General features: G+C 37.3%; 1 protein-coding gene across 2 annotated transcripts in view; it reads right to left on the bottom strand.

The window, feature by feature from the left end:
* prkcbb (protein kinase C, beta b) overlaps window positions 1-15,271 on the bottom strand; it is a 138,859-nt gene that overhangs the window by 54,259 nt on the left and 69,329 nt on the right. For both annotated transcript variants that reach the window (XM_038280340.1, XM_038280339.1), the window contains exons 6-9: window positions 7,321-7,477; window positions 5,553-5,687; window positions 4,607-4,703; window positions 2,557-2,700 (exon numbers count right to left, since the gene is read on the bottom strand). In XM_038280340.1, coding sequence (XP_038136268.1) covers window positions 2,557-2,700; window positions 4,607-4,703; window positions 5,553-5,687; window positions 7,321-7,477 — 533 coding nt within the window. The remainder of the gene's footprint in view (window positions 1-2,556; window positions 2,701-4,606; window positions 4,704-5,552; window positions 5,688-7,320; window positions 7,478-15,271) is intronic.

A 15,271-nucleotide genomic window follows, 5' to 3' on the forward strand; every position in this document is an offset into this window, starting at 1 on the left:
GAAACTTGTATATTATATTCATACATTACATACAAACTCATATATTTCAGATGTTTATTTTGTTTAATTTTGATGATTACAAATGACAACAAATGAAAATCTCAAATTCATCATATCATAAAATTAGAATATTGTGAAAAGGTTCAAAATTGATGGCCCCTGGTGCCACACTCTAATCAGCTAATTAACTCAAACCACCTGCAAAAGCCTTTAAATGGTCTTTCAGTCTAGTTCTATAGGCTACACAATCATGGGGAAGACTGCTGACTTGACAGTTGTCCAAAAGACGACCATCGACACCTTGCACAAGGAGGGCAAGACACAAAAGGTCATCGCTAAAGAGGCTGGCTGTTCACAGAGCTCAGTGTCCAAGCACATTAATAGAGAGGCGAAGGGAAGGAAAAGATGTGGTCGAAAAAAGTGTACAAGCAAGAGAGATAACCGCACCCTGGAGAGGATTGTGAAACAAAACCCATTCAAAAATGTGGGGGAGATTCACAAAGAGTGGACTGCAGCTGGAGTGAGTGCTTCAAGAACCACCACACACAGACGTATGAAAGACATGGGTTTCTGCTGTCGCATTCCTTGTGTCAAGCCACTCTTGAACCACAGACAGCGTCAGAAGCGTCTTGCCTGGGCTAAAGAGAAACAGGACTGGACTGCTGGTGAGTGGTCCAAAGTCATGTTCTCTGATGAAAGTAAATTTTGCATTTCCTTTGGAAATCAAGGTCCCAGAGTCTGGAGGAAAAGAAGAGAGGCACTTCATCCACGTTGCTTGAAGTCCAGTGTAAAGTTTCCACAGTCAGTGATGGTTTGGGGTGCCATGTCATCTGCTGGTGTTGGTCCATTGTGTTTTCTGAGGTCCAGGGTCAACGCAGCCACATACCAGGAAGTTTTAGAGCACTTCATGCTTCCTGCAGCTGACCAACTTTTTGGAGATGCAGATTTCATTTTCCAACAGGACTTGGCACCTGCACACAGTGCCAAAGCTACCAGTACCTGGTTGAAGGACCATGGTATCCCTGTTCTTAATTGGCCAGCAAACTCTCCTGACCTTAACCCCATAGAAAATCTATGGGGTATTGTGAAGAAGAAGATGCAATACACCAGACCCAACAATTCAGAAGAGCTAAAAGCCACTATTAGAGCAACCTGGGCTATCATAACACCTGAGCAGTGCCACAGACTGATCGACTCCATGCCACGCCGCATTGCTGCAGTAATACAGGCCAAAGGAGGCCCAACTAAATACTGAGTGCTGTACATGCTCATACTTTTCATGTTCATACTTTTCAGTTGGCCAACATTTCTATAAATCCTTTGTTTTTATTGGTCTTCAGTAATATTCTAATTTTCTGATATGATGAATTTGAGATTTTCATTTGTTGTCATTTGTAATCATCAAAATTAAACAAAATAAACATCTGAAATATATGAGTTTGTATGTAATGTATGAATATAATATACAAGTTTCACTTTTTAAATGGAATTACTGAAATCAATCTACTTTTTCATGATATTCTAATTTTATGACCAGCACCTGTAAAAAAAAAACAGCTTTGAGGGTTTCAGCCTCAGCCTCCCACATAGATCCAGAAATCCTTGAAATGAGCAGCATCACATGAGGGCGTGCTCCTGCATTCGGTTCATGTGTCTGCTAAATAAAAATGTATGCTTTAGGTATTCTTTTTTTATTTATGCCCTAAACATGTGAGTCAGGTACTCTGCTAATGACGACTCTTATAATGAATGAGGCTTTCCATTGTGACGCATCCGAGTAGCTTTAAATCCCTGTTACCATGGAAACAAGGAGTTGCTGTACAGGTCTGACACAGACAATGGTGTTTTTTTTTCTTCTCCCTCTCTCTGTTGTGCTCTATAAGTCACTTTCAGTCTTTCTCCAACCCCCCCACACGCTCCATTCATCTTTGACTCCTCTTTTCCCCAAATCCTCCTCTCTTCTTTGCACTTCCTCTCTTCCGTTGCATCCTATTTCTTTGCCTTTTGCCTCATTTTCCATTCATTCTTTTATGCTCCCCTCTCCCCATCTCCAAGGCCCCCCCACACCTAGCTCACTGACTTGCTTTTCATTCACCCTGACATTTTTACCTCTCTCTCTCAATTCATTCATGTCAGCCTTGTCACCTCAAATCTCATCGCCGTCTCCCACGCCTTTCATCACTTTCACTACTTGTCATGTCCTCCTCTTTGCCTCCTTCCCTTCATCCATTTCTATCTACCTGTGCTTAATCTTCCCTCATCCCCTCTGCATCCAGTTCCATTTTCTTGTCCATTTTTTGGACTTTTATCTTTTGTTTCTAGATCTAAAAATCTAAAACCCCATGAGGTCCCATGACGTCGTATATATGCATGACTGTTGTCTTGCATTTGATATGTTATTCAGAAGCATATTAGATGAAATCCATAATTTTATATAGTAAATTTTTGTTTACCATGGACATTGCTAAAAAACAAAGCAAAAAATGCATGCTTAACAGCACTAGGCAGAGAAAAAAATCATGAAAGTATGTAAAAACGAGAACACATTGCTCTCACCTTGCCAAAGCTGCCCTTGCCCAGCACCATCAGGAAGTTAAAGTCCGACAGCCTTATGCGATCCTGGTTGCCGTTGTTGTCGAACCTGGAGGCTGCATTTGCTGACTTTCCTTCCATGTTCTTGCCTACTGCAATTTTAGCTCTCTGGATGGAGAACAAAGACAAAACAAAAATCTGAATTAACATGTTTTTAACGGAAAGCAAAACAGAGATACTCTATTCAGCTTTTATTAGATTGAAGAGAATTTCTATAGTAGTTCAATACTCCTCAAATTGCACAAGCAAAGTAAAGGAAAAAACAAAATTTCAAGATATGTAGAAGCTCTGCAGTCTGATTCTGTCTGTACAATAAGGAAACATGTTAATTTTAACCTGTAACTGAGAGCCAAGAACAAGGGTAGGGTAGCCAACTCCCTGAAAAAAATTTTTTAGTGCCAGCTGACCTGATTGCCTTAACCCCTCCTGGTGTGGAGATATTTTTTAGCCCCCCTTTGTCTGTGAATTTTTTTTTTTTTTTTTTTTACTATTTGACTCAAATCTGCATTGAATTAGATGCATATTTGCGAGTGACATGAACACATGGAAAACAAATTATTATCCAGCAATTCAATTTAATACATAATAACAAACTCTGCTGAATAAAATAAGTAACTTAAACATAAGCCTGTCCTGCTTAACTTATAATTGTAAAAATGAATATAAAACAATGAATAAATAATTGCAAAATTATTTTGTGCAACAGAAAACTCATAAAGATATTCGTGCCTTAAATGTAATGACTGTAGGGTAGTTGTAAAGCAGAAAATAAAATCATTAGCTCAATGCCACATTATGTGGCGATAGCCTACTTTTCCACTTGTATTTCCTCAGAGCTCTTGCAGCAATGAGGAACTGTTTGGAATTTGTTTGTTTAGAGCTGCAGAGTAAAGCTGAGTGCTCTGTTGTCTCCCGCTATCTTCTCCATGAGCAACATTTGGCTCGACCAATGGGATGAGGGTATTCTGGATCTTTAATTATATGATTTCAGCTCATTGGTCACAACGCAGGACAGGCCTTGGAAACAAGTTTACCGTAAGTTTTCTATCTAATGTGCCCTTGTTCTTCATTTTCTATTAGCTGTTTACTGATAATTTTTTACTCTCACAGTAATACGGGACAAAGTGCGCCTAAAGTACGTCTAAAGAGGATATAAGGTATTTTCTAGTCCGATCATGCACGAACTAAACATTTGTTTAATTCAGAGTCCATGTGCGTTAATTTTATGGAGAATGTGTGGTTTAGGCAGATGTGATATGGGGCATGCATCTTATGTACCTAAAGTGATATATTAAATCATCTTATTTCTCTCTCCTTCTTTTCCTTTCCTTACCTCTAGAAATTCACTTTAGAGGTATCATTAGTACATGTTTTTGAGTGTATTTATTGAGTGTATACTTCCACCAAGACACAGAACTGTGGCCTTAAAAAAAAGGGTAGGGGTTGGCTACAAGATATAAAGGGTTGGAAACACACATGGGAGAAGGGAATCAGAGGACTAAACAGCCAACAGATGGACAGAAGAAATCATCACAGGAACACCGAAGGTGCAGGATCCGAACAGGAAACTGCAGTGAGTGCATCATTTAGGAAGTGCTTTGTTGCATTATCCACATTGCATCCCCCTAAAATATTGCAAACTGCAACTCTGACACACTTTTTGAATGAGTCTCCTCTTTGCAGCATTTGACTCAGTGTGACACAAACAGAGAAAGGAAGAAGGAAGGGAGAAAAAAAAAAAAAAAAACACAGTTTGGGGTGATCCCTATCACTGCCAAATGTGTTAATGAATGGACCTACTGGTCAGCCCCCCCTCCACATACACACGCATGGACAAACACGTCTGGGCCTGCCGTGTGCCAGACCGGATGGTGCTGTAAGTGTGCCTGCCAACTGCTAACAGCTCTCCAAGAGTGGCTCTCACTCACACACACACACACATGGTGGCCGAAGCCAACTGCTCACACACATGCCCAAACATTCGACACATTCAAACGCAGGCAGGCACACACACCTCAAATTTCTGCCGTAGCTCCTCGTTGCCCTCCTCTCCCTCCGGAGCCACGGGAACATTGAAGTATTCGCCTTCTTCCTGAGAAAGGAGCTTAAACCTAAAATGAAGAGATTTTAACAGCTAAATATTTGATGGCCACGACTGAAAACACACAAATAACTGTGAAATTAAAGGAATAACAGTATAATTTAGCCCATAACAAATGAAATTGCTCCAACTACATCACAAACCACACAGCAGACCACCAGCACATGGCTTTAATCTAACATAAATCGGTTTATTGACACAGATTTACCTTCAGCAACCTGAAATCAGATAAATGTTCCCTGCGGTGACAGATGATGCCTGTTCTTTTGTATCTAAGAGCCCAATGAAATGCTAAATATTAAACCTAACTCCTAGTTAAAGAGGTATCTACAGCTAGCATTTATATTACAGCAGTAAAAAATCCAAACATAGGGTCTTTCTCAATTTATTTCTCTTAGTCTGTGTCTGTCCTGTTCGTGTTATGCCAGAAAGTATTTAGGACTGTACTGAGGTGGATTAGGTAACACCTGCATTTTAAAAGGCACACTCTGAATATCAGGTGTACTAAGACATCCTCCCACCTCAAAAGCTGGCATCTCATTAAAAACCCTGACAGAGCAGTGTCAGCAAAAAAAAAGAGGAAGATTTAGAGAGATAGTGATTGGGCTGCAGACACACAGGGAGGGAAGTAGAAGTGTGAGCGAGGGTGGAGGGGAGATAAAGAAGCAGAGATAAAAAGATGGGGGAAGAGCAGCTCTGGCACTGAATATAACCAGATTAGGGAGAGGAGCTCCAAATAAAGTTTGTGCTCCTAGGCTACAGTAATGAACAAGGTCACCTTTACTCTCCTTCCTGCTCCTCCTTGGTCTCCAACTCAAGTCTTACCATTCTCTACTCCATTTGTTCAGCTTTCTCTTACCAGCCATCCACCCCTTGTTTCTGAAGCTCTGAAATGCCAAAGGACAGCGATCCCATAAAGTCGTTGCGGCTGGTCAGGTCCCAGTCCCACACCTCCACCGACAGGCGGCGGTCCTTATCATACTCCTTCAGGTGGCTGGAAGAGACATGAGGGGAAATCTGTGAGTCCAGAAATCGCCTTTTACAACAAGTGCCATCCTAATAAACCTGTTTGAAAGGTATCACCATCTTGACAGACATTTTAAAACATTATTTTGTTTGGTGTGATATGTCAAAGACAACGAGAAAGGCAGAGTTTTTTGTTGTATTTTGGTTAATTTTCAGTCAACTGAGACATTAGCTATGTTTATACAAATTGAAGGCCTGATCTGATCAAAAATGTTTCTTTTACACCCGTCAGACTGAAGATTTTAAAACGATTCTTTGTAATTGGAAAAAAATGTCACTCCAAAAGGCGTTCCCATTGGGGTCCATGTACACAACAAGCCGGACCTTTGGAGTCAAATAATCTCCACTGCGCATCTGTGCAACTTCAGTGTGATCGGTTTTTTTGCCACTTTTCCAGAAAATTTGAGAGCTTCGTATATGCTTAAATTATTTAATCTGATCTAAATCTTGGTTCTTCTTTACACACATTAACGGATCTTTTTTTTTGTGTCCATAAAAACAGAGATTTAGAATTTTTCGATTAACCAAGTTTAGATCGGATCAGTGAAACTTTGCGCTCGTAAACGTAGCTGTAAGCAAGTGAGACTCCGCCCTTCACACCTGATTGAGATTTGTATTGATGTGGGGAAAAAAATAGAATGTCAATTAAATATTACATTTTGTAACAAAAAAAAAAAATGCTCACATGTGTTAGTTATTTTAACATGTTACAGTAAAACATTCCAAACCATGACTCTTACACCAACATGCTTTAGAGCTTATATGAGTTTCTTTTGTTAAGGTTATTATCATCTACATAAGAAATTAGAAACGGTTTTGAAAGAACGTGACATGAATCATTAATGGATAAAAACTTGTGCTCTGGGAAAAAAGACAGACAACACAGGGAGCCGAGTCAATTATGAAATATATATGAACAAAACATCAAAAAGTTAATGCTAAAAAAAAAAATAAAAAGTGCAGTAAGCCAAACACAGAAACAACACAGGGGGTGAAAAGAATTGGAGCAAAAGAAGACAAACGTTATCTAGAGGGAATGAAAAAACAGATTTCAACATATTTACAGTCTTAGAGATCCTGATAGATTGTCCCTGTTAGATCTACGTCACAGGTCATTTCTTTACAGAAACACTGTATAGTTTAAACTAAAGTGCCTCTAACAGCAGCCTAAGCACCATGAGTTAGAGTTGTGCCACAGTTTAAGAATCTTGGTCCAACATAACTGTTTTATGTTTATGTTTAACCACAATTAATACAGGATCAAGCCCATTAAAGTGCAATGTTACTCTATCTTACATTTTTGTGACTAGAACGATGCAAAATGCTCCTGAATGCCTGAACATCTGCAAAGAAATGCCTGCAGTTATCAATCTTTTCTTCTCCTGCACTAATCATCATGAGGGTTATTAAAGATGCAGCAGCAGCAAAACAACCCCAAGAGCAAGATTTTATAAAATACAGGAAGCCAGATGTTTTCTTCTGAGTCCTGGCCATCACACATGCATAGGAGAAGCAAGAAATAGGAAAACGGTGAAGAAAAAAAAAAAAAGAGTACAGATTGACATATATTAAAGAATTGGGAATGTTTTAAACATCCTTACAATTTGAAGGTCTCATTCCATACGGGGTTTAGGTTACACTTCATAGTCTTGGTCTTCTGTTTGCTCTCACTGCGTGGGTCTGGGACCAACTTCAGCTTCACGTAGGGGTCTGACAGACCATTGGGGTCCATAGGAATCAGATTCCTGGCCTGTTTAACTGAAAGAAGGAAAAGAAAAGAAGAAATAGCAGGTCAAAGTCTGCAATATTTTTATGTTTATATTATAAAAAAAGCTAAATAAATCTTTAAGCAGGACACTAGCCCTCTTGTGGTGGCTTAATGATACAGCATCAAAAGTTATAAAACCATTTATTGAAAAAAAAAAGAAAGCTGTCAGTGCTGACTGGACTGAAACAGAAAACTTAAAATGAGACCGGAAGTTACAAAATAATATCAGGTTTTCGCTATTAAACTTAGATTGCTGAGAAATGTATATGACTGTAACTGTAATGTAATGTAGGTAACTGTATTTTTACAGTTACCTACATTACATTAGATTACATTACCTACATTTATAGTGTTTATAGTTAACAGATGCAGACCAGATGATAGAAAAGTGTTGTCTACATTGTATTTATATTTTAAATTAGCTGTACAGTGTAAACTCAAATAAAAAACAAAACACTTTGATACATAAAAAGTACAAACACCATACAACATAAATAATTATAGGTTGTATATCATTGAATGAAGATTACACAATTAAAACAGTTTTTGGAGGCGGTTCAGTAATAAAACAATCCTAAATTTCTGAATTATTGAGAATTAAAAGCAGTTTTCTTGAAATTGCAATCTGACATAATTTATAACAAGCAGAGGATTAAAGTCATAACCCTTGACATGGTTGCCAGATCGGACCATAATGGCCATATACTGTAGCTGTCCAGCTTCCACACTAATCCCTTCTTTGAGGCAGCTTGTGATTGGAAGGCATTTGTACGCCGTTGGTGTTAATTCCCCCGTGTTTTTCTAATAATTGCCGTAGGATGAAGTTGCAAGTTCACATCAATTACCACAAGAAATGCTGAGTCATGGGCCATGCAAGGCTAGCACTCATGAAAACACTTTTTTCCAGCCCCAATCCATGATAACGCTATAATAACACAGAACGTCTGTATTTCTGTTTTATGTTCAAACCAGAAAAGTTCTTTATGGTAAAAGAAAGCACATTTTGAAAGAGAGAAAAAAATTGTATGTTGTAAAATATGCACAAAAATGCAATGAAAACAGATAGTATGCATTCCTGTTTTTATAAACTGAAAAACTTTGCTAAAAAATCTGCACTGATATTTAATGCATAATATAAAACAACACCATGGCATAACCTAACAAGCTTCACCAAATTACCATTTGAATAATGAGAATACAGTACCTGATCTTAGACACAACCAGTGCAACCATTCATGGCTTCATTAGGGGTGCAGCTTTACTACAGCTCAAATACTTACATTAGATTTCACTTCATGAAGAAAATATAGATAAGGCGATGCAACATTCCCGTAAGTTTAGAAATGTGATCACTGCCTTGCCGAAAACAAGGAGAAAATAGACAAATGTAAGCAAAGGCCCTGAATAGTTCCAGAGATACAGCTAGATGTATATCACTCAGAATTTAAAGTAATAACCAACAGTGGCTATAATACCTGAACATGGCAAGAAGATGAAGCTGTTAACAGCTGCCCAGCAGTTTCTTGATGAGACAGATGGTCATAAACTATCAACTGGCTGCAAAAGGCACAATTTCATGGCAGCAAACACTTAGGTTTCAGCCCAATATTTAACACTGAAGAGTTTACTTTCTAAACTCCAAGAAAGTCAGCTCCAACTTGGTCAATGCAATATTCGACCCAAAGAGGCTGCAGGATTCTGTTCTGTGCATCAGTGAAACATTACTTATCAGCAGAGGTTGTAAAAAGTAGTCACCCATAAAATTGCTCAAGTAAAATTAAAAGATATTTGGTTAGAAGTCTATTGAAGTACCGAGTAACTGTTGGATAATAAAATCAAATTTATTGTTTATAAATGTTGCTGGCAAACCGATTTTATGTGCAAGTTCTGGTATTTTAAAGACTCAAATGCCTAAAGAATACAAATAAATGTCATGATTACACAAGAAAGAAATTCCTACAGAAGAAATGCTTTTATCAATGTTTTTTCACAACATAAAACTTCCTTACAATGAGAACTGTATATATGTTAGGAGAGGGTACAAACTCCCACTGTTAATATCTACTGTTTACTGACTGTTTACCTGATTTTGGAATAGTTCAAATTACTCAGAGGACAGAGTAGTGTGAGATTTTACTTAAGTAGGAGTTGCGATACTTTTCAAGGAATATTATTCAAGAAAAAGTTAGAAATACAGCACAGCAAATCTCAAAGGACGCTAAGGCTTGGTTAGTGCTAGAAAGCACTAGGATGCCCATAATACGTTCTGCAGTGAACTCTAAGAAAGCAAAGCAAGTACCGGTAAAGACATGTTCATCTCTATAGCAAATGTCAGACATGCAAGACAATTAGAGTGCTTTACATAATTGGAAAACACACAGGGAAAATATATATTGCAACAGAAAAGTTGGATTACATACCTCATTAGGTTTAAAGTCAAAAGCTGATCTTAACGAATGAATTTTTAATCTTATGCAATTTAGGGTTTCGTCATATTTTCTGGCCTTTTTTTCATTAAGATTAATAAAGCATAAGAATTAAAAGCTATTTCACCATGTTTGGTTCTGGGTCTGGGTCTGTAGGGTAGAACTGAGCCAGAAGACCTGAGAGGCTTGGAGGGCGATACAACGATGACAAGTCAGTAATCATTCAGTGATTTAAAGACATACAGAAGAATTCCAAGCCTATTATCTAAGAGTTTTAGAGAGGACTCTATTAAATATCTGGTTGGATTAGACACTGCAAAAATCTGGTGACTGGTTTTAAATAAAATGTTTTAAAAGGTTATAACAACAAATGGACAGTCTATTAACTTAAATCTACACAATATCTTTTAATAAAAATCTAAAAGGTCTGTTAAGTTGGCATGCAACTGTGCTTTGAAGCAGGATGAAAAGGAGAGCTTCTCAGCTAACTCACAGAGTGAGAAAACCTCAAGAGATCAGTTAAATTGCTGCTGCCAAAGCATTACTCTCTGCTAACCTCCAATAGCTTAACCCCAACGAAGACCCCCACATTAAACTCTCAGCAGAGCAGGTCAATAAATTTTAGATGATGCCGGTTAAAGTGACCATCAAATAGTGGTGGAGAGCTGTAAAGCGGGTAGAATACCAAGCAGTCCCAGAGGACACAGAGTAAACAGTCAAGATGCACGCAAATCCGTCACTGCGACTAAATGAATGTATCTGCCCGGGCGTGCATATCTATGGAATTTAAATGCAACTCTGTATTATTGCACATTATACGTTCTAAATAGAAACGACATATATAGGTCTGTTTATAGCTGTGGGGGCTGCACGAGAAGGAAGAAGAGCATTTATGAGGCCAGGAACAGCAGAATAGTTTATGTGTAAAGCAGCCTGGTTTGCTGGCAGAGCACCTTTTGCTTTGCAAAATAATTTCTAGAGTTTAAAACAGTTTCTGATCTGTCAAGTCTCATCTTAGCTGGCAGATGTGTTGCAAAAATGTGACGACAAGTGTATGTTGTGGACGTCGATGTCCACATTGTACACAGACAAACATTGATCTGCAAACTTGTTGAATGACATCTTGGTAAAGTACATCACTACCAACATTTCCATCTCTAGTTTGATATAAAACCCATTAGATATGACCATGGAGCGCATTCAAGGGTGGCATACCACTATTCTTATATTCAATTTTCAAAGCAAAATGTTCCTTTGTGAAAATCTAATAGCTTAAATAATTTACACAACAAACCTCTGAATCACATGTTTATTGACGAGAGCATTTTAAAACTGGTTAAATGTACCATGGATTTAAAGCTGATCAGTTTACTGCTAGACGCAAAACTAAATCTATTACAATAACTATTTTAATAATAAAACTAATCAAAAATTTATTGTAGGGAAACATACATTTTTATGACTTTTGGACACCTAAAATTCTAACCAAATATCAGTACATGAGATTAATAATAGGATTTAAGGGGATCATTGAAAAACAATTTGGAAAACATAATTAGGGGCAAATAAAACCTACTTTTTAGGTAATATTCTGTACAAATTGTATCTAAATTTAGTGACAATATAGTGACAGGTTACAGCTGAGAAGAGATATTTATGGTAGGCCAAATTTAGCTCAAAATATAAAACTTCCTTTATTCAATACTAAGATAATTACAAAGTTAAGTTTTGTTCTGAAAAAAAAAAAAACCAGAAAAATAAATAGCACTTTTGATAACCGATTTTTGATCATTGCTATTCTATTTAGCTAACTAAATAAAAGCATTTAAGCTTTAGTGCATTCAATGCGTAGCTTGTGTAATATTTTCTGCAATCTCTGAATCTATTTCATTTAGACTGAGAGAATAATCACAAGTAACTTTACAAAAGAGAAGTTTTTATCAACTCAAGAGTATTCAACAGTGTTCAGATGTTCATAGGACGTATATTCTGTCATGTTCAAGAAGACATCTTGTTGCATACTTTGTATACGTGTGTAAGATTTACATTATTATATCATATTAACTGGGATCGTGGTCTTCTGGACAGGCGCAGCCCAGTCAATGCCGGTGCTTCCTGGAGGGATGGTTATCACTGTCCCACATTAAACAGTAGGGGTTGTTTGCCTTTTTACAGGGCAGGATTCATAAGGATTACTCAAACATGCATAAATCAAGCAAAATAGCATTTTAGGGATGAGTGCGATAAGGAAATAACTTTATAACATTGTTAGAAGCAAAAGAAAATGATTTTGCATGATATAAGCCGTTAAAATTACTGTAGCTGATAGGGAAACCCCTTAAAGCCAGGGGCTTTTTGTGGACTACAGTATACTGGGCCTCAGCAGTTCTAAACATCTCGCTTCTTATAATGAATGGGGGAATCTACTGGACCACAACCATAAGGTGTCTTCAGACAGAAATCAGCAGTTAGTTGAAGACGTAATTAAAGGTAACAATAGATAAAACAATTATGGAACAGCGGTCTAACCAAGTGGATCAAGCAGGAGCCAAACACCTCTTCAAGGCATTGGGACATTATTGGGTGCTTTTGCTATTCTGTTTTTCTACAAGACTGTAATGTTCACCTGCACTCCTGACTCTTACTATTGTAACAACTGTTTACATGCATCTTGCACTACTCACCTTGACTGAATATTGATTTGCACTGCAGACTGCTTATATTTGCACTGCCAACTGTTTATTCACAGTACCAATTGTTTACCTATACACTTGCAATGACGTACTTTAACTGTAATATGCAATTACCCTCCACTGCACTTTAATTTAGATAGCTTCTGTCCAAACTTTATTTATTCATTTTATAGTAAAACCCAGCTGTATATATGCTATTGTACATACTGTAACTGTAAAAACCCTTTTTATAGTAATATCCACCTGTATATTATATTCGCTACATATCCAGCTGTAAATTGAGTTCATAACACTAGTTATCTATATATTATATTCATCTTTCAGTAAGATTATGTTTATTATGGTATTCACCTCTATACTTATTCAGTAGAAACCCATGTCCTTTATTTATGGAATCATTATTTATCCTGCACTTGCTGTATTGCACTTCTGGTTAGACCTAAACTGCATTTCATTACCTTGTACCTGTACCCGTGTAATGACAATAAAGTTGAATCTAATCTAATCTAATCACTGAGAAGTCAAGTAATGTAAAACCTGTTTACATTGTCAAGAAGAGACATTTCCAAAGTACTTGATTAGTTATACCACTGGTTGGAAGCAGAAATCCAATTCAAGGCATGCTAATAATCCATTTATGAAGGAAAAAAGAAGAATGCATCCACATCAAAAAATTATTTCCAAAACAAAAAAATGATATTTTAAAAGCTTGGTGCTATGTCCATTAGAATCCATCTAAGCATGCAGTTTTATATTATAGAAGCTTTAGAACCCCCAATGAACACCCTGAATTAATCACTTCACTTGTTGCCTGGTGATTGCACAATGATTTACATAAAGTACATGTACCAAGATCACAATAGTGGTACAGCTTTGGTTTGAAATATTCCTATGCAGCTTTAAGCCAGTTTTTGGAACCCAAATAATTGACTGCTTTTTGACAATATGTATTCTTAACAAATTTGTTCTCCAGTACATTTCATTAACAAAAAGAAAAGGGGATCTATGCGATCTTGGTTTGTCTATCCTACACTCCATTTACCATGCAGTAGTCTCTTTGAAAGACATGCCAAGCTCCATCTTTTCCCCTGAGTTTAGCATCACCACGAACTCTGATCTGCCTACAAGAAAACGATGGAGGTGTAGATTTACACATCATATCAGAGTCGCTTTACACAAGCAGTAAGAGCTTCATGGAATACAAAATCAGAGTCAACTCAAGCACATCTCTCAGTGGAGGAGTCATATTTTGTTTACCAGGCCCTATTTTGTGAAGCTTAAGGCAACATGCAACAGCTTCCTGCTAGTTATTCACCATCACTGCATTAAGAGAGTTAAGTAACAGTAGGCTTCACACTGATCCCTGTTGGTAGAAAAGGGAACTGCTGTTGTGTCTGTCTTTTACTGATAAATATTGATCACATTAAACCAGAATGATGTAGTAACATTAATTAATTCTGGGAAAAAAAGCTGTAATATTAGGTTTATGCAATTATACATGGAAATAAAAATTATTGTTTTAGTTCAATGCTCTGCTATGCTTAATGGATTTTCAGTGCTGCTGTTCTGGCAGTGTGTGTGTGATAAATGTGCTTTCTTATCACTTCCCATAGTAACGAGCGGCTGGTAATCCATTGTATGAGCGTGGGAACCACAACCAAAGAAAGGACTTAAACAGTGAGTAAGAAAGCACTGTTGGAGGAGTAAGGTAGGAAAATTCAGCATATCTATTTCAAGCACTAATAGAATTTTCTTTAAGATGACACAGAATAAGAGTGATGATTACTTAATATTGAAAGAAAAGCAGAGTGAGGAAAAAAAAAAGTTCAAAGTGCAAGTGTTTAATTTGATACAGGGATACAAACTATCCCCCATCAAACCTGTAGGGGGAGCTCTACATATCGCTCCTTGAGTAGCGACGAGGAATAAAACTAGCTCCCATTAGCTTCTTGACTCGTGGCAGTTGCAGTTTCTAATAAAAGATGGGGCTTCGTCAGCTCTGCATGAATTGTGCAAATTCTCTTTATTGGTTCAAAAGCTTCAATCTGGCAAATAAATGTCAAAATGTGTGAATTCAGATTTGTTTCTGTCATGCCTGATGCCAGCATGTGCTCGTGTTCAATAAAAAAAACGTTGATTTTCGCCACCTGGCTACAACTTTGCATAAGCCGCATTGTTCAAAGAGTGGAAAAAACGTAGCGGCTTATAGTCCAAAATATACGGTAGTTTATGATAGGAATTATTAGATCAAATTAAACTAATTTATCAATACAACTTTAAGAGGAACTACTATAAGGCGTTATGGTAATAGTATTTATAGGGTGTAGTATAATCAGTTTTATTACATTTGACCAAATAAAGAGCTAGATTTGTATAATAATGGCTTGGCTCTGTTTCTGGGTGTGCAAAGAAGACTTCAGCAGGAGGACCTTAGAGCTCTGGGCAGTTGATATACTATTTTAAACAAACAGATTATTTTCAATATGTCTCTGAGATCAGGGAACCATTGTAATGATTTTAGAGCTGGGGAGATGTGCTTTACTTTTTTAGTTTCAGTGAGAATGTGGGCAGCAGCATTCTGGATCAACAAATTTTAGATGAAGACTCTAATACCTTCTACAAAAGATGAACAGATACATTAGTTTTTCAAGATCTTGCCAAGACA

This window comes from Cyprinodon tularosa, unplaced genomic scaffold, assembly GCF_016077235.1.
Source record: "Cyprinodon tularosa strain WSP-4 unplaced genomic scaffold, ASM1607723v1 ctg159, whole genome shotgun sequence".
In the NCBI taxonomy this organism is placed as follows: Eukaryota; Metazoa; Chordata; class Actinopteri; order Cyprinodontiformes; family Cyprinodontidae; genus Cyprinodon; species Cyprinodon tularosa.